This window comes from Micrasema longulum, unplaced genomic scaffold (genome assembly GCF_059751315.1).
Source record: "Micrasema longulum isolate JH-2025_06_02 unplaced genomic scaffold, ASM5975131v1 h1tg000250l, whole genome shotgun sequence".
In the NCBI taxonomy this organism is placed as follows: domain Eukaryota; kingdom Metazoa; phylum Arthropoda; class Insecta; order Trichoptera; family Brachycentridae; genus Micrasema; species Micrasema longulum.
This window is the reverse complement of record NW_028277455.1, coordinates 1,415,636-1,443,417: the sequence shown is the minus strand read 5'-3', so window position 1 is coordinate 1,443,417 and position 27,782 is coordinate 1,415,636. Positions and strand designations below refer to the sequence as shown.

The 27,782-nt window shown below is 32.0% G+C and overlaps 1 protein-coding gene and 1 long non-coding RNA gene across 3 annotated transcripts in view; one reads left to right on the top strand and one right to left on the bottom strand.

The window, feature by feature from the left end:
• Window positions 1-23,017, bottom strand: part of Atg17 (autophagy-related 17) — a 38,145-nt gene extending 15,128 nt beyond the window's left edge. The window contains exons 1-8 of one of the 2 annotated variants that reach the window (XM_088223742.1): window positions 22,242-23,017; window positions 16,508-16,708; window positions 9,305-9,513; window positions 4,077-4,246; window positions 3,084-3,211; window positions 2,262-2,485; window positions 896-1,128; window positions 235-417 (exon numbers count right to left, since the gene is read on the bottom strand). In XM_088223742.1, coding sequence (XP_088079868.1) covers window positions 235-417; window positions 896-1,128; window positions 2,262-2,485; window positions 3,084-3,211; window positions 4,077-4,246; window positions 9,305-9,513; window positions 16,508-16,575 — 1,215 coding nt within the window. In that variant the 5' untranslated portion in view covers window positions 16,576-16,708; window positions 22,242-23,017. The remainder of the gene's footprint in view (window positions 1-234; window positions 418-895; window positions 1,129-2,261; window positions 2,486-3,083; window positions 3,212-4,076; window positions 4,247-9,304; window positions 9,514-16,507; window positions 16,709-22,241) is intronic. The other variant, XM_088223741.1, reaches the window with a different exon arrangement.
• Window positions 7,549-10,176, top strand: LOC148283297 (uncharacterized). Its single transcript, XR_015821885.1, has 2 exons — window positions 7,549-7,952; window positions 8,912-10,176. It is a non-coding gene; the product is annotated as an uncharacterized LOC148283297 (long non-coding RNA).
• Window positions 23,018-27,782: the final 4,765 nt, after the last annotated feature.

Below are 27,782 nucleotides of genomic sequence, written 5' to 3'. Positions count from 1 at the left end.
TTAATATTGAGGAATAAATAAAGATTCTTTTTAAATATACACAAATTCCGTGAATTTTTAAATCAAACAACGTATTGCAGCGTATGTTATACATTATAAGATGTTTAATAAATGCATTATTGTCCCCAAACAGTGAGCCCTCATATACAGTTTTAAAAAATGTCCATTCCTGGAAAAAAAAATTGGCAGTTAAAAATAAAATAATTTACGGATAGAATTAGTTCACCAACCAACCTGGACAAAGGAGAAGGCGAGGTCCTTCTGTTCCAACTCGATACGCTTGGCCTCCACCATCAGCTGCTCGAGGCCACTGAGGCGTTCTTCCAGCCCCTTTATCCTCTTCATGCCTTCTTGTCCGGCGCTGTCCCTGGCCTCTGCCACGTCTCCCTGCAGCTTCATCATCACACTGTCATCCAGCTTGGGCGAGAAGAAAAGTTACAAAATAGAAAAAGGTAGTAGAAATGTAACAACTGTTATAAATGCGTGCGATGTTCATTGACAAATAGATTTTATCCCCTAAGGATTTTTTTTTGATTGATAGATATCTGTCAACGAAAAGCGGACTGTATTTTTTATTTTGCTAATTAATTCATTGTTTAAAATATTTCATTTTCTAATTACCGGCCTTATCCATTTTGTTACAAAATAATAATTATTGATTGAAATATTTAAGATAAAGGATAAGACTATGGGAATGGACCTATCTTTAATACGATGACAATTCGCTACGTTCTTTTGGGATGGTGAAACTAAAGAACAATCACTGTAATTTATTGATTTTAATTATGATTTTCACTCGCACCAACGATTAGATCACAATAGTACATTGTCAAATTTGAAAGTGTTCAAAAGTCTTTTCTTTTTTTTTTTTATTTAACAGGTTCAGATTACTCACAAACTCAAGTGCGTCCTTGGAGTACTTGGCTATGTCCTTGAGCGACTCCTGGTTTTCTTTGGCTGTGATCCAGTGCAGCAGAGTGAGGGCCTCCCGGGTACCCCCCCACCCCCTCCCACGGCCTGCCGTGGGCCTGCCCGCCTCCGCGTCTTCGTCCCCCTCGGACGCGGTGCTGCCCCCAGCGCCCCTCAGGCTGGAGGTCTTGGACGACCCGTCGTTGGACCCCGTTGTGCCTGGAGATAACCAAAATTAAATAAGACAAATGTTACAAAAAGGTTCAATTACACAATCTAAATATACAGAAAACCTCGTTTTTACATTCCTCGATTTGACACCGAAATGCTCAGGACCCCCTTTTCTTCATACATTCTCATACAAATATTGCCCCCAATCAACATTTTTCATAACCCCGGTTTCACGCTTAAAAAATTTCAGAATTCATTTGATGTGTCAAAATAGCCAAAATTATGTCGTAATAATGATGCTGTAGCCCGCGCGCCACCGCGTTGTGCCACGCGAATGAAGAATAAAAACAGGTTTACAACTAATAAAATATAAATTATTGTCTTAACCTAAATTCAAAGAAGGGGCAGTGTAATTGACCCTTTTGTTTAAGTGTCTTCCTTTAGGGTTAGTCTTTGTTTTCATTTGAACAAAAACGTCATATTGACTTGTACAAATCATGATACACAGTTGACAAACGTTTAGAAACAATAAAGTTTTAATATCATTGAATTGCGATGTTTAAAACATAACAATAGAAATATTTCAAGTTATAAAAAAGCCGCGAACTATATGACAGTTGTTTTTAGTGATGCCATAGAAAAAAAAGTGTTACCATATAAATAAAATTTCCCAACTTTTAGGGGAAAAATTACTTTATGTTATTTTATGCAAATTAAAAATTCTATTTTCGTTTTTTTTTTTTATTTACACGTAAAATAATTTTAACATGCTGTCTTTAAATCAAATAAAAAAACAGATTAAATAATATTGTTTGAAAAAATATTTTTAGTGAATTCATTGAAAATAGGTAAAAAAAAATATTGACAATTTCCACTTATCACCGTTTTTACCATTTTATGGAAATATATGTACACAATTGTGCAGCAAATCAATTTTATTTTTATGTAATTCCCATTTTTTCAATTCATTTTTCATTTCCTCACTTCAGCGTTTTCCTCAGTTTTACACCTGTTTCTTGCTCTCTTGAAAAACGTAAAAAGGAGGTTTTACTGTACCTGTAACTTATAAGGGTTGAAACAAATATTTTAAATTTTGAATCCTCTTATCAACCACCTGTTTCAACAGAATGCATTCAAAGAGCCATCAAACATATATTTCAAAGAGAAAACCAAATCTATACCTTGTGTGTCCGTTTGCACAATGCTATCACCCGCATTCTCTTTCTGCACGCCCTCCAGTGACGGTAGTTTATTTTCGCTATCCTTATCATCTGACTCGTGTCTCTTGTAAGACTCGCTGTCAGCGTGAAGGTCATCAAAAGCCGTGAAGGGATTAGACGCGGCATTTAGACGCAAAGCGGGCAGAATAGGTATACTGGACAGGGTTTCCAAATCCTCATTGAACCTGTTTCAAATATCACAGTTAAACCACTTAAATAATGATTTGTATAATACATAGTTTTTCAATCATTACAAACCTGAATTGATTCCTGTGGATATAGAAAATACTTAAAAAAATATATGTACGAGTGAGGGCTAAAGGAATTGTTAAAAAATTTAAGTTTTTTAAAAAACTTGTATGTTTTAACATTTTAATGAACATTTAATAAATTAATAAAGTCCATGAAACTGTTTATTAGATAAAAATGCTAAATTAAATTATGTTATAAAAATTATTTAGACGGACGACAGTTCGCTCCCAAACAAACAAGCGAGCCAGCTATCAAACTTAAAACTAAATTTTCTGAGTTATGTAAACTACATATTAACTTAAAAAAGGAAAAAAATAAAAAAATGGAGACATATTTAGAGAGTAAATAAAAAACAAACTCGCCACTTTTAAATTTGGATATAGGATTTATATGGCCCTATTTTGAAGTGAGAATCCTTACATTATATTCAGGAGTAAATAAATCCTTATTGAAGTACAACCCGGGCTGAAGAAATTGAAATATTGAAAGTAAGAAGTTAAGGACTGTAATATATAATTTGTAATATCTTACTTTGAAAGAAATTCAGTGTATTCATCTTTTTTCATAAGATGTTCTCTGAACTTCTGAACAAAATCTTCAGCTCTCTGTTGGAAATCACTTGTAACATCTTCCATATTCGCAACAACAGCTGCCCAGCCCTGGAAAGTATAATGCAAAAATTACACCATTACCATATTCCATTCAAATTTTTTATTTATTTGAAATGTTTTGTAACTCAATTAGTTGGAACAAATTGATGAAACGTGGAATGAAAACTGGTCAAGGTGCCAGGCTCTGGAGTGAAGAATACTTTTGAGAAACAGATAAAACATTACAGTATTTGTTTTTTAATTTTTGTTTAAATTAACAATTCAGCACTGCTGCCAATTAAATTAGATTATAAAGGTCCATAAAAACAATAGTTAACAAAGACGAATAAGTCACTAATACACATTATGATACATAGTTAGAGAGGAAGAGTCTAAAACTGGTAATCCCAGCATGGAAAAGTTCCACCTCTCTCAGTAAGCTGTTCAACAGACTAATCATTCTCCCCACAGGCATCATCAATGGTAAATTTGTCCTGCATTCTGGAAGAACAAATGGTCTGTGTTGCCTAGCTCTTAAAAGGCTTTTGCGAAATCATGATACGAAACATCAACTTGTACCCTGTTATCCAAAGCGGTACACAAATTGTCAGTAACTACCATTAGATTAGTAATTGTCGATCTACCATATCTGAAACCATGTTGTTGGTTAATAATCAATGGTTCGGTCTTCTGATGTACTACAGTTTGGATTATTATTTCAAATAATTTCGCAAGTGAGGACAAAACATATATGTATATCCATTGAACCCTAATTTTCCATCATATCATCTCTTTTGTTTCCTGGTTCTTCTCCATCTCCTTCCAAACTCCTTTCCTGATCTCACATCGCATACATTTCTTAGATCATCACGTTTGTTTTAGTTTTAGACTAGAATGTAATATTTTATCTGCTTAATTAGATTTAGGCAATTACCTGTTGCTGAAGATGTTGGTCATGAACTAGCTTCTCACAGGCGTGCATGTGATCACGGGCTAGTTCGTAGAACCGCTGTGCTAACGCAGAACATTTAGCTACCGTGCTATAGTTGGGGTTAGCCGCCGCCATCGATATGCAGCTTTCCACCTGGTCTCTGAGATCCACATCTACAAAAATAAATATAATGAAAATGGCGATACATAAATTATCCCGACTGTAATGAATGCAAAACAAGTTATTTACAAAGGCTGGAAAGTTTTAAACGAAGAAAGAGAAAGCATCTACTGCTTATAGAGCCTCCCCATATGCACAAAAATTGATCTAAGATTATCAAGTTAGCTACAGATTGCAGCAAAACAATGGGCCGTAGGTACTCAGGTCAGAAATTGACAAATCGGTTTTCATTAAAAGGTAGGTATTATACCTTGTAGCTACATGTCGCTTGGTAACTTTTTTCATTCGAGCATCCATATATTTATTATTGTAGAGTTATTCTGATTCACATTTCTATGAAATTCTTATTTTATTATTATGATAGGAAAATTTCTACATTATTTATGAGCAAAACCAAGCACAGTAACTTTTGTTCTATGTAATAAAGTGAAATGGCATCTCTATAAGCGGGCAGTGCGTTATTACTCTAAGGTCTCCGCTTTAGTAAAAAAAAATACTATTTCAATAAAGAAACGGGCTTAGAAAATTTGTTTAGACAGTCTTGAAAGATTCTAAATAAATAGAACTATAAAAAAAAATTCAACTTCAAGCCCTCTTAAAAATATTCCTGTTTTACTTTAATTATCTTCGTTCTCTCTCTCTCTGCTTCATTATCCTTTTCATTTAATAATATGTAATATAATTCATTCATGTTTTAGATAGTTCATGTAAATTTAGGCATTGGCTCGTCACAAATAAACACATTTAAAATTATCATTTACTAAAAAAAATATGTTTTTATAAAAAAATGTCTCCAAGATGTTGCGAAAGCGATAAAACCGGTCACTGGATATTCCAAATTTGTGGATTAAAGTATCACTTGTCTTTTATTTATATAATAAAATAAATATGTATTTATGTTTATTTTCAAATTTCAAGCTACAATTGGAGAGAAACTCTATTCCACGCCCAGCCTGTACGGCAGTTGAGTGCGTAATAATAAATACTGTTTGTTACCATTTTTCTAAAGTAATTTTAAAAACCAATCCATCATTATTCTTTACTGTATGCTTTTTTAAACAATATTGCATTAAACAAATCCAATGGGAGTCTGGTATAAAATTAAATATTTTCTAAGAAATAAATATTTTTATTTATTGGATCAACTAGGTCTTTCAACTTAGAACTCATTTCTAGACGTGAATGGAAAAAATATTGAGTCATTCACATCACAGCGAAGAATCTTAAAAATAGTAATTTTGCATTAAGGAGAAATAGCCTTTCTTGGGACAGCGCCAAGTGTTTTAGTAATGTCTTAAAATTTACACCCAATGTAAAATAAAGACCACATCTTGTCTGAAGTATTTTGATCCCATATTTAATTCAAAGCATTCTTATGTAACTCTGCACAAAAATAACACTCGAGATAAAATAAATAAACATTCCCCGAGGTTTGTTTTAACTTATTTACGTGAGGAAATGGACAATTTCATTAAAAGGTCAGTTAGAAATGCACCTGTAGATAAATTTATAATCATTCAAAATTATATAATAACGGGTGACTGCCTCTGGCATGAGTATTAATTGTTAAGCAGTGATAAACTGCATATGTGGATTTATTGCAGTTCTTTAATGGTTTAAGGTTGAAGCACTGAAAATCTAAGGAAGTTGATATGGTTTATGGCAACACAAGACAAACTATTATTTATTTATTTTATTTTATTTAATACAATTAAGATGCATCTTTTGGGACATATTTAAGTATTATGTTTTTTTAAAGCTGTTCTCTCCAAAAAGGGGGGACAAGCTATTGTGCGTAGAGGGAGACTTACACTAATTTTTTTTATTTAAATCTTAAAGTAGGGCACACATATCATACATATTGTTATGTGTGTTCTAATAATAACATTGCAAATATATTTAATTTATAAATTGTTTATCACATATGTCTTATGTGATAAACAATTTATATCTAATTATCTAGATCTAATTATCATAATTAACATAGTAAGAATCTATATAATAAAAAATAATAACTATCTTTAATATAATAGTATTTAGTTGATTTCCTTTAATTTTATTTTTAACATATTTATGTCTTTTATTTACTTATTTTCTAAAGGGAGGTTATTAAAGTTATTTATGTATAAATATACGTAATTTTGCTGGAATTGTTAAGTATTTGTAAATCTTAAAGATGAGCTAGTTTTAAATTTTGTTATATCGTTTTCTTTGATCAACTGAATTTTTTTTTCTGTAAATATTGTCTACATCAGGAACTTGGAATAATGAATTGTGTTTTTGTTGAGAATTTTAAAAAAAAATTCTACTTTAAGAATTGTTATCTGTGCTACTTTTAATGAGTTCACTATATAATTATACGCTCCTCCCCACCCAATAATCCCACACTGGAGAAATAAATTCAAAGTAGCATATTTCATAACATAACATAAAATTTAATTTAGAATATAAAAAACACTAACATATGTTGTTTGTTTACTACTGTTGTTGTACTACTTGTATTAAATTTAAATCAAAAGTAATACCTACTAGTCATTTTTTTTTAAAATAATATTTTTTGTGTCAAAAATTGAGTAGGTACTTAGTAATTATTAATTCCGATTATTTATTAATGATCAAACAATTGGTTCTAAGATGATGAGAATAAATAAAAGATTACAAGTTAAAAAAAATAATAACAAATATACAAAATCATAGTGACATCATCATCATTCCCTTTCCGCACCTAATGGTGCATAGGGCACTGCATTGGTGCACCAATCGCAGCGTATCTTGATCATTTTTGTTACATGAAGGTGAGATGATCAGTCTTACGCTTCAGGTACCAGTCCAGGGACTGAAATATTCTAGCGTAAATTACCCTTTTAAATAAACTTTAGCGACAATTAAATAGAAATAATGAATGTTTAATTTGTAGCAAACGAATATTCATATTTTTTCCCATAATTATTAAAAAGAAACCATAAAAATGACCGGTCACATGTGTAATTAATACATAAAATAATAACAGTAGATAAACAAATCCATATTAAGATATTTTACACATAAACAACAATTTATTATAAATAACATTAATCCAAATACTCAGACAGTCCTATAAAACGGTTTCTTTATCTTCCTAGTACTATCAGAGGTAAATGACTGAATAAGAAAAAGTGTACCAGTCCTCCAAGATACAAGTGACTTGTTTATTCACAATAACAGCGATAGTGGGATCAACGAATTCAGAACAAGTAATAGAAATAAGACACCCACTAATCTCGTTCAGCCACGCATTGCAACCGTGATGCAACGAGACTGCATTTAGATGAATGGTGTCAAAAGTCGGACAATGTGCATGTGAACTCTATTTTAATCAATACATTACGGCCTGTTTTGTAACTTAAAACGTGGTTTATTGCTATAAGGAAGTTTATTTTTACGAACGGTTAGAGATATCTTTGCGTGCACTGGTTTTATGCAAAAAATTGTTTGATCTTTGATAACCTATTGATAAAATTTGACACAATATTTATTACAGTTATAATTTATTTATTTCAATTACTAAAATTCCTTTAATGTTTATTTGAGAACTACATAATATTTAGTGCCTAGGTTGTTTTTCAAATGCAATCGAAACACTTAGTGCTATTATTGGTGGTGTCGTTTATGAATAAGAGTTTTCGTCTATCAGAATTTTCTCGCTTCTCCCCTGCAGAAGTAAGCAACCATTTGTTTTTTAAAAATATTTCATTTAAAAAAATCTTTGTTTTAATTTTTTTTTTTAATATGCTTATATGTCTTCTTGCCCATACTGATCATCATGGTTTCGGATGTGACAGGGTTTAAAGAACATCCCGTATATATACATATTCTTATCTCTTAAATTCTATAATATATAAAAAAAACTCTTATTACTATGGAAAAAAAATATATGTATTCCCATGTGCATTGGAAATATGTTACACGTAGAGAAAAAAATTGTAGAAATAAAAAAAGAAAAACACAAAAAAAATAAACAAAAAAAAAGCAGGTTCGAAAATCCTGATTTTTAACATACGTCTTTCTTTTGAGCCTGATAAGTTTTTTTTTATTTTTATATTTAATGGGAGCATATTATACATTTTTGGTAAATTGTACTCAAGTGTTCTTTTCCCGTATTTATTATTGAATTTAGGGAGAGCTAGTCCATCTACAATAGTAAACCGGGTATTATATACATGCTCCAATTTATTTCTATATTCAAATAGAGATGCATGCTGAGAAACCAGCTTAGACCATAATAATGCTCTAACGGATAAAATATTTATAGATTTATACAATAGAATAAGAATTGGCTATGCACTATAAAGCCATTTTGCTGGAATAAAATAAATAAAAAAATAAGGATATTGGAATATCGTGTCGCTGACAGTACAAATTTTTTAACATTAATAATTTGATTATTATTTATTTATTATTGGAAAAAGCCCATGAGGTTATAGCGTATCTTATATTGTCGCTCATTGTTGATACATTATATATTTTTTTCATTCCGGATAAACAATACGTATCCTATTTTATTTCTCACCTCTCCTGTTATTCGTATGCAAAAAAATATGTCAATCGAACGCACCTTCGCATTTATAAAATTAGTATTGATGTTATTTAGCTACTAAAAAAGTTATTAAATTTTTTAGATTTTCATGGCCAATCAGATGCACATTGACGACGTCAACTTGAAGATTGACGCTACAATGCGATCCGAAACATCGTCAAAGAGTGCAAACGACACAATAACACAACACCCAGGAAAAACTTCATTTGTACCAAAAAAGTCATTGCACGCTTCAGAGGCCACATTACAAAGAGAAGGAAAGTGATTTACTGGTGTTAGTCAATTCGATCCTTACAAAAAAGAATGCTCATATGTAATTTTGGTGACTGGTTAATGATTAGTAATTAGTATATAATGGACAAAGATAACTGCAAATTGCATATTGCGAATATTATTATGTCTATATGGCCTGAAGTAACGTGGATTGAATGACAAGTGTAACTCAATCAACCCTGAAGAGTAGGAGACAACTCACCGATTCCAAAGTCGCATGACGAATGTGGGGGTTCGCACGACTCGATGATATTCTTGCTGAACATGTAGATGGGGTTAGTGTCGGTACCGGCGCTGTAGGAGCACACGCGAGCGTCTGGCCGAAGGACCTCGCCACCGCTCACCAGTAACACCTGGGCGCTGGCCGGAATATCACACACTTTCTCGATCTTCGTTTTCAGCGTCACCACGCTGAAACAGAGATTAAAGCTAGCAATCTTCGCACGGTACAAATCAGTAGTGCAATAACGAAAATTGTGGGGTAAAATAGCGCCAAATTTTATATTTTACTTGCAGATTTTCTCACATTTTATGAAAAAATTAATAAAATACAACAGAGATGGAGAACATTTTAGAGAAGGATAAACGGAAGTTTAGGCATTTACGGGGCTTATGGCCTGTCATTGGCTGGTTTAAGTAGACTAACATATTTCCTGCTCTTTTTTCACCTCTGTTGTAATTTGTTAATATCAATTAATCACTAAGGGGTTACTGGCAAACTCAGTTAGTGAAATTATAAAGGTTTATGCCATATTTGATTCTATTAAAAATATAAAATGTGGTAAAGAAAATTGCCAATAATGTAAAGATTACAGAAATTAAGTGCTAAAATTATTTACAATGTATAAGTATAACATAATATAATGTTTACATTGCGAATTTTGTATAGTTTATTTCTTTGTCGTATTTTGAATAACTAACACTTTACTTTAAGACGGTTATGATATATCCTGAAGATGAGTCATTTGACCAGAAACCGATATGAATAATTCAAGTTGTGTAAACAAGCATATAAAATTCATTACAATTAACGTTGCCATTCATCTTGATTCAATAAAAAAAGTTTTGAATGCATATTATTTTATTGCATTGACAATTATTACTTTCTTTAAACATTCAAAGTGATAGATGCCGCAATCGAAAGTTAAGATAACAATGAAGTTCTGCATGAAAAAGGTTAAGGAGCAATTTTACGGTTCATAATATCAAAATACATGAAATCAAAATTACTCAGAAAAATAGTGACTGAAGCAATGAGCAACTGTGGTACAAATGTAATATGCAATGCTTATTATTTATTACTAAACTGGATATGATTTGATGCAAGATAACATATTGTTTCTGTTCAGTAGACATATGATTTTAAGTAATAAAATAACAATTTCATAGCAATACTTATGTATGTAATCTTGTTTTGTAACTCATTATTTCACAACAATATACAAAACCTGCCAAATAGTTTCACCTATTAGAAGGGGACTCAACTAAAAACGATCGCTTCAGATATTAACATATTCACATTATTGCTTTTTTTTTATAACCAAAAATTATGAGCATTGAATAATGCTGATTAATTATGATGATTTTGCTTGGAAAAAAAACACTTTAAATTGAAAACTGTAATGGAAAAATACTTTGTAGTTTGACCTAAAAATGAGATTTTACTGTTATTTATTTATCGTTGATATTTATTCATTTTACAGAAACACAGTCAACAATTATTAATTACATAATAAAGATACGGTTTAAAGACAGACCAGTGAAGTTTCTAAATAAAAATCGTACATATTAAATTATGGTACATTTTTAAAGGTATACAGATAAAATCCTCTAAATCAGGGCTGCCCAAAGCACAGTTCTATATTTGTTGTTGGCTTATATTTGTGCGGCCCGCAACATGTTTTTGATCTACCGCAAATACGAACATTTTTCTTTTGCAAAATTTATTTCATAGAACGTTATTTTATTTTTATCCCAAATAAATTAATGAAATATTCATTCATATGGCAACAAGTTTTCTGTCACTAGTGACTAACGAATCTTGGCTTAAAAATGGGATCGATGATGGGCAGTACCTTTCTTTGTGGAAGTTCAAATACAACTATGAATTTTATAAAATCTAAATATAGATCTTCACTGTCAGATAAGTCACTTACACTTGCGCTGCATATTTACTTTTTCTTTAAAAAGTTGAAGTGTTTGTTTCTGCGGCCTCTAACTTACTAAGTTATTTGGATTGGGTCAGGATCATATCTGATTTGGACAGTCCTGCTCTAAATGTCAAAATTAGAGAAAACAAGTTAAGTATAAATTAATTATCTGTCATTTTTCGAGCTTCATCAACTGGTAAAATCATCTAAATCCTCTGAGGTTTTTTTAAAGTTATCATGTATAAACACTGATCATTTTTTTTTCTGGGTTTTCTGGTTAAAACCATCAATTCTATTTACTAGATATTTTTTTGAAATCTCATCCATTGAAACAATTTTGAAGAACTTATATGGTTTCATGAGTAAGTAACCTATCCAAAATACGTCAAAAAAACTTTTGTTGAGTCAAACATTGTAAACGATTTTTTTCAGTATAGTCAATAATGCATTTAGCGAGTTTACCCTTAGGGCCTTACTTATAAACTTGGTATAAAGTTATTCCTTGGCATAGCGGCAGAATACAGATAAAAAACCTTATTTTACCACTATGGCTAGGCGTAACTTTATACCAGCTACTTTATACTTTTTACGCCACTAATACATACATACATGTAGAGTCTGCATTAGGGACAAAAACCATAAAAAATCAAAAAGTTAGCTACAGTTTACAGCAATACAACGAGCCATAGGTACTCAGGTTGAGAATTTCAAGTGCAAACTGAAAGCGTCCGTTGCACATTTGTTGTTAAACCGAAAACCAAACTAAAAATTTGGAACGCGTTTGTTTTATGCAATACTTTGCAATGCAATGCAAAAATTTTAAGCGGTAGTGAATCATAACTCTTGAGGTTTGACAAACTGACGATATTTAATCTTAAACGAATACGAACATAATTTATGAATGCCCTAATATTAACTTAAATCTAATTAACAAAAAACTATATATTAATAAACAATATCACTACGCAATACACTTTGCACTTTTAAATAAATATTTAATGTCAACCGTGTGGGGAATCTAACCTAAGAATTATAATTTCATATAGATTATAATATTATTTTAGATCACCCTAAAACATTTTTAAGGGATATTTTTCTTTACATTGAAGGACGTAGTCTAAAATTAGATGATGATGAATGTAAAGACTGTAGAGAAAGTATCTCACAAAACTGTGACTTAATAACTTATATTAAGCAACCAGATTTATAGTGTTTTTATTATAAAATAATATCTTTAGTGATTAAAAAAGACATGCAAGAATCTGTGACCAGTTTAGATAGTAAATTGGTAATTGGATGTTAGCTTCAATACGATGGCTATCATTATTGCACATAATAAGCAATAATATGTTGAGCTGCATATAATATGTGCTATATGCATGTGTAATCAAGAAAATTTACAAGAATAAACATTATGATACAATAAATATAAAGCAACTTTGTTTTTAACGGCTTATTTTTTTCTTCTTCTGAACGGTTTCAAAGCAACACAAGATTCTTTATCGAGGTATAATTTAGTAACAAATCTTATTGTATTTTATTTAACAATGTTTACTAAATATTAAATTTAAACACAAGACTGGGATCTCTTTTTTCAGGTGGGATATGTTAAATGCAGTACCGTGTAAAAAAAAGTATACTAAAAAAGAACAACGGTGGATTTTGTTTCCTTGTACAAAAACAAATTCAAGATATCAAAAAAAAAATGTTTATTATTTACTGTACCTTTTTTTTATTAATTACAACAAAATACGATTAAAAATCGTCACTATTATTCCGACCAACTCTCAACAAAATTTATATCTATCTGGGCTGGTATTCCAAACGAAATTATAGCGCGGTATAGCGCGTTTTTACGTACTAAATACGCATTATAGCGCGCTGTAAACGCGTTCGGAATACCAGCCCTGGTGTTCCTAACACAAACTACAAGAGAATTGTGCCAGCGCCCACCCAGGCCGCCAGCTTCTCCATCGGGTTTCAGCACCACGTCACGCCTCAACACAACAGCGGGTTATTTGATTAACCTAACTTTCCCTTTAACCATACAGTCCACTCATTTTCCTCCTCTAAGGCGAGCTATTTCTTCACACGTCATCCACTCCACAACAACTATCATATATTATAACACCTAGTAAGTAAAAGAGCAACGCAGGGAATTTCAAAACCAAACAGTAAAATCATATTAATATAACGCATTGCAGAAGATGGACATTTTTTCTTTTAAAAATTCAACCAATAACTGGGGAGCGATTTATGGTCTGATGCATCTTATCGTCCGCAAAATATGGCAAATTAATGTTCAAAAACTCATTTTAATTTTTACATTAGTTATTTCAAAACAGTGTAAAAAAGGTTCCAGTGTACTAGCATATTAGTATTATACAAATCAACACAACTCACATTTAGATAACAAATTGATTTCTATTTTGAACTGAGAACTTTTATAAGTTAAAGAAATAGATTTTATTGCAATAAGTTATGTATTTAGCAATAGCATTAAACTCCTTCTCTGGGTCAGATAAATAATACCCTTAGCCCCGAACAAGTATTTCCGACTCCGAGGCTCCTTTAAAATAAAAATCCTGGTATAGGCAATCAAGTGGGAATAAGTCAGACTCATTAAAGTGGTTGGCACATTTTTAAGATCCCGGGTTCGATTCCTGGCAGGGCTGACATAAAATATTTGTTTTGAAGGTGTTTTACATATTTTTATTTATGTTACTCTTTTATGTTTAGATGCTGGCTATCAAAATGTAGCTTACTTGACTATAAACAAGGTGTGTTCAGAAAATAAAGGGAATTTTTAAATTTCGCAGGTTTGGAGAGTCCGATTGTCATTTTTTTTTTCCAACCAGCGGCGAATGGAAGTTGCTCAGGTGTCACTAAATGAAGTCAACGATGATGCAGAATTACTGAAACGTGTTATAACAAGTGACAAAACATGGGTTTACGGATATGACGTCACAACTAAGGCTCAATCGTCCCAGTGGAGGCATTCTGAATCGCCAAGACAGAAAAAGGCTCGACAAGTGCGGTCGAACGTGAAGGTGATGCTCACTGTGTTCTTCGATTTTAATGGCATAGTGCATCATGCATTCTTGCGACGAGGTCAAAAGGTCAATAAAAAGAACTAACTACAAGTTCAACGCCGTTTGCGTGAAGCAATCCGAAAAAACGCCCGGCAAAATAATTCATGGCTTTTGTACCACGATAATGCACCGCTCACACTTCATGGCCATTTTGTGAATTTTTGGCCATAAACAATACTGTAACGATGCCCATCCATATTCACCAGACATGGCTCCGTGTGACATTTTCCTATTTAAAAAAATAAAAAGTACCTTAAAGGGCCGTTGTTTTACAAGAATAGATGACATAAAAGTGCATCGCTGAAAGAGCTACAGGCGAGATCGAGTTTAAGAAGTGTTTCGAGGATTGGAAGATGCGCTAGCACGAGTACATAATATCTAATGGGGACTATTTTGAAGGCGACAACATTAATGTAGACAAATAAATTAATATTAAAAAAAAAAAACGAAAATTCCCATTATTTTATGAACTGCCTCGTACACACTAATTTAATTTAGCTTATTAGAGGTAAAAAATGGGCCGTAACAAAGAAAGTGCAATGACATTCAATATCAACACAGGTGAGTCATTTATCACATGATAAGTAGAAAGTAAACAATAAAAAGAAAGAATAAAAACGAGCGGAAATAATTCGCGCTAATAACCTATAAGCAAATTCTATAAATAAACCAGGAATTCTAGAGCAATTGCTATTTTGTTGATTGACCCACTTAACAGTTTGAAATAAAATTCAACATGGCAAAATGTGGATTTAAATAAAAAAGATAGCTCCCTGAAAAAAGTCAGAAGAGTGTATTTTTGGAAATGTTGACTTTCTTTAAGTAAAAGAGCCATAGAAGAGTTGAGGAAATGTAAATGTTCAAATATAGGCAGAATGGTGAATGTTACACAGTGCGTAGTGGCCATTTAAACCAGTCAATTATAGGTCATAAGCCCCGCAGATGCCTAGGCTTCCATACTCCCTCTGTTGCAGTAAATTTCAATATCGACAACTTTCCGGGGAGTAAAATCCAGCCTTGCTTACAAAAATTTGGACATACTCAAAACACGTTTTTTAATATTTTAAGTAAGATGTCCTAATGTTTATGGGCAAGCGTTGAATTCGATCGGCTCTTAAATATTATACGTTTGAAAAAGGAAACAAAAAATAAAATTTGCAATAAAACCATCAGTGATTTCCATCAGATGATTCGTGTGAAAAATATCAATTTCAAACTGTGGTGTAATCTTTAGAAACAATTTTAATGCAGTTAAAATAACATATTACAACAGAGATGGGAATATAGAAGTCTAGACATCTATCTACAAGATGAATCCACCTGGTCCAAGAAGTATAAAAATTGAAAAATATTTTCAGGGGTTGCCTACTACGTAAATGAATCTCTCCCACATCAATGAAGGTTTCAGCTCTTTAACTCAAGACTCTCAAACTAAGTAAAAAATATACATATTTTTATGTATCATATTATCATAGCTATGATTTTTTTAAGTTTCCTAATTTTATAATTACTCTGCCTGTGATGACCCTATTTGTCGTCAGTGAATTGTCCTAAAATTTGAATAATGAACCCCGTACGTATAAAAACACGGAAATATATCAAAACACACAATTGATTGGCTATTCTAAACATCTGTAGAACGTGCGATGTTTTAAAGTAGTTCATTTATATTAAAAGATATTTTTATTACATTTTTAAGAAGCTTCGCCAGTACAACTAAATGCTTTAATTTTTACCACGAGTAAGAACACATTTTTTATATACAATTTCCGGTAGCACTGAACTTATTCACATACAAAATACCTGCAATACACAAGTACTTTATTCATTTAATAAAACTGCAATGTTTGCTATAGCAAGTACAAATGATAGTCAAGGTAGGCAAGTACTACATTAATAAACGCACGTATGTATGGAACATAAAAATTATCTTGAATTATCACAAGAAATCAGAAACATAATTTGGCGGCCTACGTGGTGTAGAGGTCAAGATGCTTGACTCACGCACGGAAGATTCTGGGTTCAATTCCCGGTGAAAACATAAAAAAATTATGTGATTTTTTTCTGTTCTGTGCTGTAATTCACCACTGTAATTGGGCCTCCTGGCCTGTTGTGGTGCAAAAAAATAAATAATCAAAAGTTTAAAAATAAACATATAATTACCTTTCTAGAGCTAGATTGATGTCAAACGTCATCATGGTGCCGGTATCCACATGGAATACATACAGCATTTTGGTTGCTTGTTATGTTCTACAGTAATAAAAAATAAATAAATGCATTAACAATGTCAGCTGTCCCTTCGTAAATTACTTATGTCTATCTCTATTTGTCAGTGTCCTTCAATGTCATCTGCAACTGCTTTTACTGAAAAGAAAATAAAAACAAATTAGTAAATATGCCGACAAAACCTAGATTAATCATCGTACAGGAAAAAGCGTCCGACAGCAAAATCAACCATGTTAAGAAGTGCATGTTTGTGAATTTCAATCAAAAGGTTAAATCTAACAGGAGTCAAATATGACTACAGTCAACTAGATAATTGAAAAATACCACTTGTTTATTAAATTTTCAGCCTTAAGATGTATCCTTGTAACCGAACATTTCCATCTTACATATTGCTAATTTTTTTTCAGATACGAAACAAACAAACCATCATACCGTTTCCGATGGGGGTAGGCAGAGAGGACAGAACACAATATAACTCTGTCCTTGCATACAGACCTCGCTTCCTCTACATTCATACATCTTCTCGTGCACAACTGCCGATTATTCTGACTTATGGCATGCCCCACTTCCAAGTATTTGTTGGATTTGGTCATGTCATGGGTTCTCCTCGTTTTCTGTCAGTCATGGGTCCATCAACACTCGCATCGTATTTTTTTTTGGCTGTTCTTTCGCCATTCATTCGCTCTACATGTTCAACGAACGCAGAACTCGTTTCTTGATTCAGTCGATAATGCTTATCTCAGCCTTACATAGCGCACCGATCTCGACATCTCAACATCTCAACACATCCTACGTACAACTGTGTAACTGCCTCATTCACGGTTATAAGACTGTTGCATTTTTGAAATCTACACCTTTGAAACTTTAATATCAATAATTAAAAAAATTGTTGGAACATGTTTTTTTTTTTAAACTTATGTTTAACTGCATATATCTAAAACAAAATCCGAGGAAAAATTAAGTACGTGCCAGCTACAGACTATTACGCGGGGGTAATGCGGCGCGGCGCGGGCGACGGAGATCTGCCCGTCGCTCAGTTCTACCTCGGACAGCGAGAGAATGCTAGAGAGTGCGCAGGTTCCGCCAAAAATTTGAAAAAATCAAAAAACACAGGTATACATATCAAAATAATGAAAATGGTTTAATATTAATGTTGTGACAGCGATACATAAACAATTATAAGAAAGTATTAATTATGATTTTTTTGGTAAAAGCTGTGTATGTGAACATTTTAGGGGAAGATATCAAATGAAGTACAGAGTAAAACTATGTAACTAGGCAGATACTCGCGAAACATTTCAATGAATCCCATTGAATAAGTCTGTATCAGAGACTTACAGTATTGATGACAGGTTACGTAGCAAAGTAAAAGTGTGTATGTGATAAAACAAAATCTAGTGATCTCAGAAAGAACATTAATTTTGTATCTTATTAAATAAATGAATTAAAAGCGTTACGCCAAATTACACAGCATTACTACGTAAGAGCAGCGAAATATCAAGAGTTGATTATTATAAAAAATGAAAACGCTCTCCTGTAAAATTTATTTTTTTTAGTTACACAGTTGTACATAGGATGTGTCGATCTGTGCACCTACCGAACATAGTTTTTCCACAGATTTATTTGTTAACTGTGGAAAAATTGAGTTTCCTAAAATGTTGTGTGGAAACTTAGGCAATGTTTGCTACTATTCAAGTTCTCTCGAATGACTATCAACAGTATTATCAATATTAAGAATTTTCTCCAAGTCTAAGAACTGACAGTGAAACGTATCTAAATATTGCAACATAAAATAAACAAAGAAGATTCAAGTATGTAAATCATATTTTAAGAATGCAAATACATAGCGTCGGCCGGCATGCTTTACCATAAATCTACTGAATCAACTTTTTCCAGGAGAAAGTAAAAACTGTTTTTAAAATCAAATCGAACACATTATTTACTCTGATCCGCGGTACTGTTCTTCTTCAGAAAGCTCACTTGCTATTGGTCTTACGCTTATTATATGATTTGGGAACATGCACGCCGACAGATGATATAATATTGCGGGTTAATTACTACAACTAGGTATCTTCAGAATCAGCGTTTGTGAGTTACCCACTAAAAACACACTTTTTTATACTCCTCCATGAATGTTACAAATAGGCAAGTAGTGATTCATTACAATCATATTATGATGATTTTGATGCATGACTTGCCTATTTGTAGCATAGCCTCCATGAATGCTATAAATAGGCAAGTCACGCATTAAAATCATCATAATATGATTGGAATTAATCACTACTTGCCTATTAGCAGCATTCATGGACGAAGATACAAATATGTATGCGTTTTAGTGGGTGACTCAAAAATACCAATTTTGAAGTTACCTAGTTGTAGTAATTACCCCCCTAAACATTAGTACAGGTAAACGTCGTTTTGCGCTGGTTTGATTTATGTCGATTTACAATTACGCCAGTTGGTGCCGGCGTGGGATTCCCCGGTTCCGCCGACACACGACAGTAGGCGCTGCGATTCTAATAGCAGACACACTTTTACACGTTGTTCTATTATATTACCGTGAACTCGAGCAGCCTATTGTGTGTGTGAAATTGTTTCCGAGTTAGTTTTTGCTTTAAAATAAAAAGGTATGATTATATTTTTTATTTTGTTATTATTAAAATTAAAAGAATATTCAAATATTTGTAGTTAATGTTATGATTCAGCAAGAAAGGAAACAACAATCAAAACAAATGAAATTGGATGCTTTTTTTTAAGACGTTAAGTGTGATAATTTAATTTAGTACCGAAAAACTGGCGAGTTAGTATTTATTATAAAAAAATTCATTATTCTTTATTTTGTAAATGAATTTAAACTATATTTATTAAATACATTTATAAATTATTTTGAATTTAGGATTAGGATTATTTTTATAGGATATGTATTAAATAAACATGTTAGATTGTTCTTACAATTTTGACACGGAACCTAACCTTACATCTTCCATTATATTTGTGTTCATTTTACGCCGGTGTCTCTCAGAACGGAACCCCGGCGTATAACAACGTTTACTAGTAGTTTGCTTTCTTGAGGGTACTAGATATATCAAAATTTACACTCGTTATCATTATTGTCACGTCAGTAATTAAACTGCACGTAAATATTCACAGGTTTGCCATTCAGAGAGGTGTAAGACAAAGCAATACAATATCTCTGAAACTATTTATGCTGACTTTGGAAAATGTATTTAAGAAGCCTAACTGGGAATATAGAGGCCTGAACATTGACGGGGAGGGGCTTCACCACCTACAATTTGCAGACAATACTGTCCTGATTTCTGAGAGCGTGGATAAGATGACTGGGTTGAATAATGATTTAAAATTGGACTTAAGATGAACCTCAATACAACAAAAATAATGAACATCAATACCAAAGGCAGAATACTACCTGTAGACAAGGTTGACCACTGTATTTACTTGGGTCACAAACTCACTGTCGGAGGGGATGATCGAACCAGAGAAGGAGAAAGAAGGATAGGTCTCACTCGTGTGGCATTTGGTATATTAAATTCAACACTTAACCAAACTCTCTAAAAAAGACTAGAGTTTATTATAATAAGATAATGATCCTTAAGATAAAAATAATTTTATTTAATTTCCTTTTATATGATTTTAAATTATCTATCCTTACCTCTGTTTTGTATAAATATATTGAACTCCTTAATAAAGATACCAGTCTCGAAGATGGTCACTGGATAATCCAAATTTGTGGATTAAAGTATCACTAGTCTTTTATTTATATAATAAATTACAATGAATTTCCATCAAGAACTTTCACTTACAAACTTAAATGTTAAAGACTAGAGTGTTTAACCGATGTGTCCTACCCGCCATTACATACGGCCTGGAGACTATGATTCTGACCGAGCAGTCTTCTTATAAATTGGAATATGTTATACTTGGAATGACATTAAAAGATAGAAAGAGAAACGATTAGATCTGCAGCCAAACCAAAATACGCGAAGTGGTGGAAAGGATTGGGTGGTTGAAGTGGAAATGAGCCGGCCACGTCCCTCGAATATCTGATGATATTTGGACAGTGTGTTTTCGAGCGGAGACCAAGGAATACGAGGCCCCCCCAATGAGATGGTTGGATGATATTCGGAGGATTGCCGGTAGACAATGGACGAGCAGAACCAGGAGGAGTGGAGGAGACAGGGGGAGGCCTATGTCCTGCAGTGGACCAACATGGGCTGGTTATGATGATCATCATTAAGATTTTTATTCTTCATGTGTCTATGTCCTGCAGTGGACCAACATGGGCTGGTTATTTATGATGATCATCATTAAGATTTTTATTCTTCATGTGTAAGTTTGTTATGTTTACTAAAACCATTATTTAAAAAATATATGACAATAAGCTATACAACTTTTTAAGCAAGGACATTTTGGTGAACAAAATGAAAAACAATATTTTCAAAGCTCGGGTCCATAAATGGATTGCTAAAAAGACTAGACAGGAAGCTGAGGAATATGTTTCATATATCAGAATATAATTTTAGTTTCTTGAAAATCCTTTCTCAATTTATTGATGTAGATATGTTTTAGAATATTTTTTTTATTTCTTTTGAATTTTTACACAACAATTGACGTGAAAAGTATGTACAATTTTGTATTAAATAAATAATACACTGACACTCCGGAACGTGCCTGTGGGGCAGTGGAGTGGCTACATCCATAAATAAAAATTATATTGAATGTACCTATTGTATACACATTTTATTTTGTAAACTATGTATTTGTATTTTATATTGGACTAAATAAATTAATTTAACAAAACGATATTAAATATTGTGAAAATAATATTTGTTATTAAGATTACTGTTACTTACATGGCTATTGTTTCTTGGAAGTACTTTTCTAACATTTTTCATCGTGAATGCTGATTCAATAAGTACGATAAACAAAGCTATTATTTGTTTAATAATTAATATGGTCAAATGTAAATTAAAGCATTTTCAAAACATGTGTTTTAAAAAACTTTATAGAAATGAACTAGTCTTATTTCAATGAGATAACAAACATCAGTTTTGGATGACAGTTTGCTTAATCTACGCGCATATCAACACAAATTATCACTAATCATTTTAGATTCGCGAAATACCAAAATAAGAATCTGAATACCATATTATAAAGACTTTCAAATATTATAATTATGTTTAAAGAAAATTTCGCACGATATTATAATGTATCATTACATAATTTACAAATATAAACACACGCAAACTGTGAAGTTAATATTTCCGATTGAAATGCTGGCTCTGTAGACTTTGAATCAATAAAAATGACGTAGATTAGTTGTTTTCTATTTCATTTCCTCTATTTTGATACATATTGGGCTTTGGGCGGTTGGCTTCGTAATGTCAAATTAGCTGCCATAAACCTAATCCGTATAAATAATACGCTTGTATTTACAGGCCGTGACAGGATGGTACAAACTACAAGCATAAAAGGCAGATACCTGATCACAACAAAGGTAAAAGCACCTTAAACTCACTAAACAAAGAAATCATCTCGGAATATGGAACTGACCGATGAAAATAAGAATTAATGGAGATACGAGTTACCGAAAACACGATACCCGACGAACAAAAGGATAGACGAAATACACAATAACGTTATGTGAACTTACATTTTTTCCGAGTATTTTGCAGATTTCCAGCCATTTCTCGACGCACAAACTACACGGCATCGCAAATGGCAATATTCTAATAATTTAACATTTGTTGCAATAGGCTTGGTCACTGCCGAGAGATATTACAATATATTTCGCGAAGCACAAGTTTACCATGAAGACTGAGACTGAGGTCACACAGTACACACACGGACATCAGCTGACGCTGTTCTTTGTTTGTAGTGTCAGAAAACCACTAGTACTCCAAAAAGCCGCTAGATGGCGCGTGAAAGCAAAAACGACTGTGCTGCTGATATTCCACAGTGGTAGTTTTTGCAACTAATAAATGTTGTTTACATAACATTTTTGACGTTTACGCGTAAATGTATTGATTTTTATGTTGAAAATCACGAAAATATTCTGTCATGTTTATATTTTTGTAAAATAAATTTCATTCTATTTTTAACACTTTCTGATCAGTAACTAGACTTGAAACATTGTTATACTTACAAGTAATTCGCACTATCTTCATACGTAAATACTTGAAATGCCATCATTCTAATGTTGTTTACATCAAATATCACTGCATTCTAAGTTTTTTTATTTGTATTTTGGTAAAAGTTTATATCAAAAACTACACAAAACACACGACGGTCGAATAATTAACACAAAAATAAACTATGACGTAAAGTCCGACAAGTGTATTTTAATTTACGTATCTCAGAAATTATTATACTAGCCCCGTCGAGGACGAGAGATGCCAACCGTACGTTGCAATATTTTCAACTGAATGAGACGAAAAGCGGTCGTTTCGTTACTTGCCTGAGCTCGGGTATGTTCGATATGCGTCTTGTTTACATCAAACAAACTAAAGATTAGAAAAATAATATTTATATTATATGTGACGTTGGCGATTTAAAGTTACCTGAATTTAATGCAGATAACGGCGTATTTTTTTATACCATGAAATTAATGGTTAAATTTCACATCTACTTGTTATCAATACACAAACATAATATTTATATTTGGTAGGTACTTTTGGAAAAGTGTCATGTTTTGAAACATCGAAATGTAGGTACTAACATAATTAATTACCTATTATCAATTATTACCAAGTTAGCAAGTTGAAATTTAACTAAATATTTTTTGTCTCCACTGTTTATACTTATCATCTGTTGCAATGAATTTCTTTTCATGTTCCTAACCATGTCACCAGAAATCAAAATCTGCTATTCTAAGAGCAACTTTTGTTTTTACATCCCAATATCCATGGATGGTATTCTGAACGCAAAAGCGCGCGTAGAAACTCGTATTTACATACCAAATACAATCTTTTCGTAATAAGGAAATATAACGTTTTGTTTACATTTTAAAAGTAATAAAGGTCTATGAAATACTGTCCGGCAAAAGGGTCATTTTTTGTTACTTATTAGAGGCATAAAAAATATTTTTAAATTTGTAATTTCGAATTCCCGTAAAAACGGCCATTTCATTGGCCACGCCCCTAATACGTCACAATTCATGTTTATTTGTTTGTGACCATTCAAATTTGTTTAGAACGTTGTCACGAATCTTGACGTCACAACTATCAAGGCCAAACAGACGCGTTTTTCCCGAGGCGTATTTTCATAAAATTCCCTTTTTAAATTGATGTATGAAATTATTTCTCCACAATATCCATATTGATTTTGAAAACCAATGAATTATTCTTAATTCATTTCTTATCGGTACTTATTCGTAGTACCTCATTTCTCTATTCTGTTCAGAATACCAGCCCAGCCATTTAAATACAAAATACGCGAGAAAAAAACTTTTTCTACGGCCGCGAGAGAGTTTAGAATATCACCTAAGGAGACTTATTTTACCACAATTTTGTTTCGTAATTATGTTTTTTCGTCATATATTCAACTCACTCTAACGCAATGAAAATCGTATTTCCCTCTCCCTCTGATACGATGCGAATGAATTTACGAAACGAATTAGTTACAGAATAAGGCCACAGAATGTGTAGATTAGTCAATTCGTCACACAACTTGGCATTTTTTAAGATAGATCTTCCGGCTTTTCGTAAATTTCTTCGCCACTAAAACAGTGATTGATGAAGATGGATTGGCATGGTTTAGCTCGGAGTCTTACATGTTAATCGTGTTTATGAATATATAGTATTCCATTATTTTATTGCCATTGTTTGTCTTCGCTACACATATATTTACGTTCCTTTTGTTCGGTTTCTTGTACATATGTTTCTTAATACAACTATTGTAATTGGCTTAGGCCATATAGGTATATAATAAATAAATAAATAAATATATTGCTGCTAATGTAACTATTTTGCTATGATTTATACATGTGCATTACAACCTTTTCTTGGGTACTTTTAATGTAAAATATAAGAAGTGTTAATTTTTTATTTTTTCATAAAAAAAAAAAAAGCTTTTTATTCACTGTATTGCTATAAAAATAACCGTGTGGGGTCCCAGGCTAGATCCCTGGGCCGCGATTATGAACGGCTATCTTCATCGGTATATACTGAGACGGTATAAACTAATATCAATATTTATGAGACATGGCGAAAATGAATCAGATAAACCAAAATCTTAATTATGGTCATGTCAAAAGCAGACAGAACCGAAGGGCATGTATGACAAGATGGATGAATATGGAAGAAGCTAGGAATATATGCCAGGATAGACGTGTGTGGCGGTCCATTCTCTCTGCCTACCCCTACGGGGAAATGGCATGATGGTAGTAGTAGATATTTATGTATTAAAAAGTGTATCTTTGTATGAAATTTCAAAGTATCTTTGTCGGTAACCGGTAGTTGAACATGTTTAGAAAAAAAAATTGTGAACATATTTTATTTTTCATACCGAAAACTTTATTTTACTTTTTAAATGAAATTGAAGATAAATTTTATCTACAAAGTAAAATTAAGTTTTCTGTATGAAAAATTGAAAATAGTTACAACTTTTTCTCTAAACATTTTCAATTACCGGTTACCGACAAAGATATTTTGAATTGTCATACAAATAAACACACTTTCGCACATAAATATCAATATTATTTTATACCGTCTCAGTATATACCGATGAAGATAGCCGTTCATAATCGCTGCCCTAGGCCTCGATTATGATGGGAATGGACATTTATATAAATAAGTGAAAATTGGTAAAAATGTATATCCGACATTGTAAATAGAGACCATCGATATATTATACACATATAAACACACACATACATAGGCACATATATACATATACGCATACACAAATGCACATACATACGCGTACATATATATCATCATTACCTTTCCGCATCTAATGGTGCATAGGGCACTGTATTGGAACACCGATTGCAGCGTATCTTGATCATTTTTGTTACATTATGAAGGTAAGATCATCAGTCTTACGTTTCAGGTACCAGCTCTTTGGCTATGAAATATTCTAGTGTAAAAACACCCTATTAATAAATATGTCATATCAACCGTGTCGGGAATCGTACCCGAGGCCTCTTGCATGGTAGGCAAACGCGCTGACCATTACACCACGAGGCCGTACATATGTATAATTAATAAGTAAATAATGAAAACTAATACATAAAACGATAAAAGAATAGTAACTAAAAATTTTGCTTTTTTGACGTCTACAGAGATGCGATAGCGCAATTTTGATATGTTTTTTAAAACAGTATTTTCTTTCGTTGAAAAGATATTTCATGCTAATTTTTTAATCGTATGACAAGCATACTCGATGAATGTATTCATTCAGTCTGTTTTCTAATTCAAATGTTTTGTATATTTTCAATTCTTTTTGTATGACAATCATCAGGATTCCATGTGATAGAACCAAATTCTAGTAGACTGCGCACATATAAAAAAATACAATAAATAAAACAGGTATGTCACTAAATGACTTTGTCACTTGAATTACAAATCCTGGCATTTTATATGCCCTTTGAACAATATTATCAATGTGGCTAACATAACTTTATTTCCCGTCCAACATCAATCCTAAATCCCGGATTTTATTCACATTATTTAACAAGCATGAAAGCGTGTAAAAACCTTTCGGATAAACATTGCATGAAGAATTATGTAACTTTTTATTTGTAATTTAAATTATGGTTTGTCAAAAATATATTATCTTTAAATACGGAAAAGACAAAAATCATCCCATTTTTTATTAACAAAACAAATTTAGATTCAGTAGTAAAAATAATTATTCACCAAAGCAGTTGCAACAAAACTAACCGCGATCTAACATGTTCAGTACTTGATACAACAGATAAAATTAAATATCTTAGTGTATACATAGACCAAAACTTAAAATGGAAAGACCATATTAGTGAACTAGTTAAACGAATTAGAAAATGTATAAACATATTTAATAGATTAAGGAATATTTTAATAATCAATCATTTAAACATAGCTTATTACTCAATTGTACAATCTTTGTTGCAATATGGTATTGTAGAATGGGGTGGTGTGTATATAATATATTAAACCCCCTTAAAATAGTAAAAAGATCAATTATTAAAGTAATTTGAAAGAAACCCTCAACATTCAATACGGAAAGTATATAAATAATATTTGAGATTCACACAGTAGACACTCTTTATAAAATAAATTATATTATACACATTTATGAAGAAGAAAAAATAAAAGAATTTGAGATGATACCAACATAATATTAACATTCCTAAATTCGACACAAGTCATGGTCACTATAGCTTTGTCTTCAAAGGTGAAAAAAAACAATCTCCCCAATGAACTAAAAAGTATTATAAATAATATATCCATAAATAAATTTAAAATAAATCTAAATAAATTTGTTGAACACGTGTAAAAACTACATTAAATTTTAAATTAGTATGAACGTATTATTGTTTTATGTTTTTTTCTTTATACATCCTATGTTTTTTTTTTCTCATGTACCGTATATTTAAAATTATATAAACTCTTATAAATAAACAACTAAAACAGTGTATGTCACTCTCCAAGCACAAGAGTTAGTATCTTATTTTGGACAGTTACAGTGATAACATTAACTAGACGTATAAAAGAAGATCTGTGTAGAATTCTAAAAAAACATCTACATTTTATGAAATTTATTAACAAAAAAAAACATTTGTTGACGGCTGATTGACAAAGCATATAACAAATAGTATTAAAATTTAATGATTATTTTTTGTAAACGTCAAACTACGCATAACGGCGCAATTGCTAAGTTATTCTAACACCCGGGATACACTGATAGGAATGCGTTTTTAAAATATGTATAATAAATATGAGTTAACATATTATTATTTTCGTAATTCCCAAAATACAGTGAAATAAAGGAAATGTTAAGAAAAACATTATTATTTATTTTCAGCTTCGTTACTCGTTACAGATAATGAATCTAATTATAGGCACTAATCGTAGACACCACACGCCCCTAGCGTAGATAAAATGACAAATCAGTAAAAAAAGGTCAAGACATCTCATTCCATGACCTTAACAACTTTTGAACGTTTCGACTTCCTAGTTTTATATTACCATACTCTGTATTATTAGAGTCA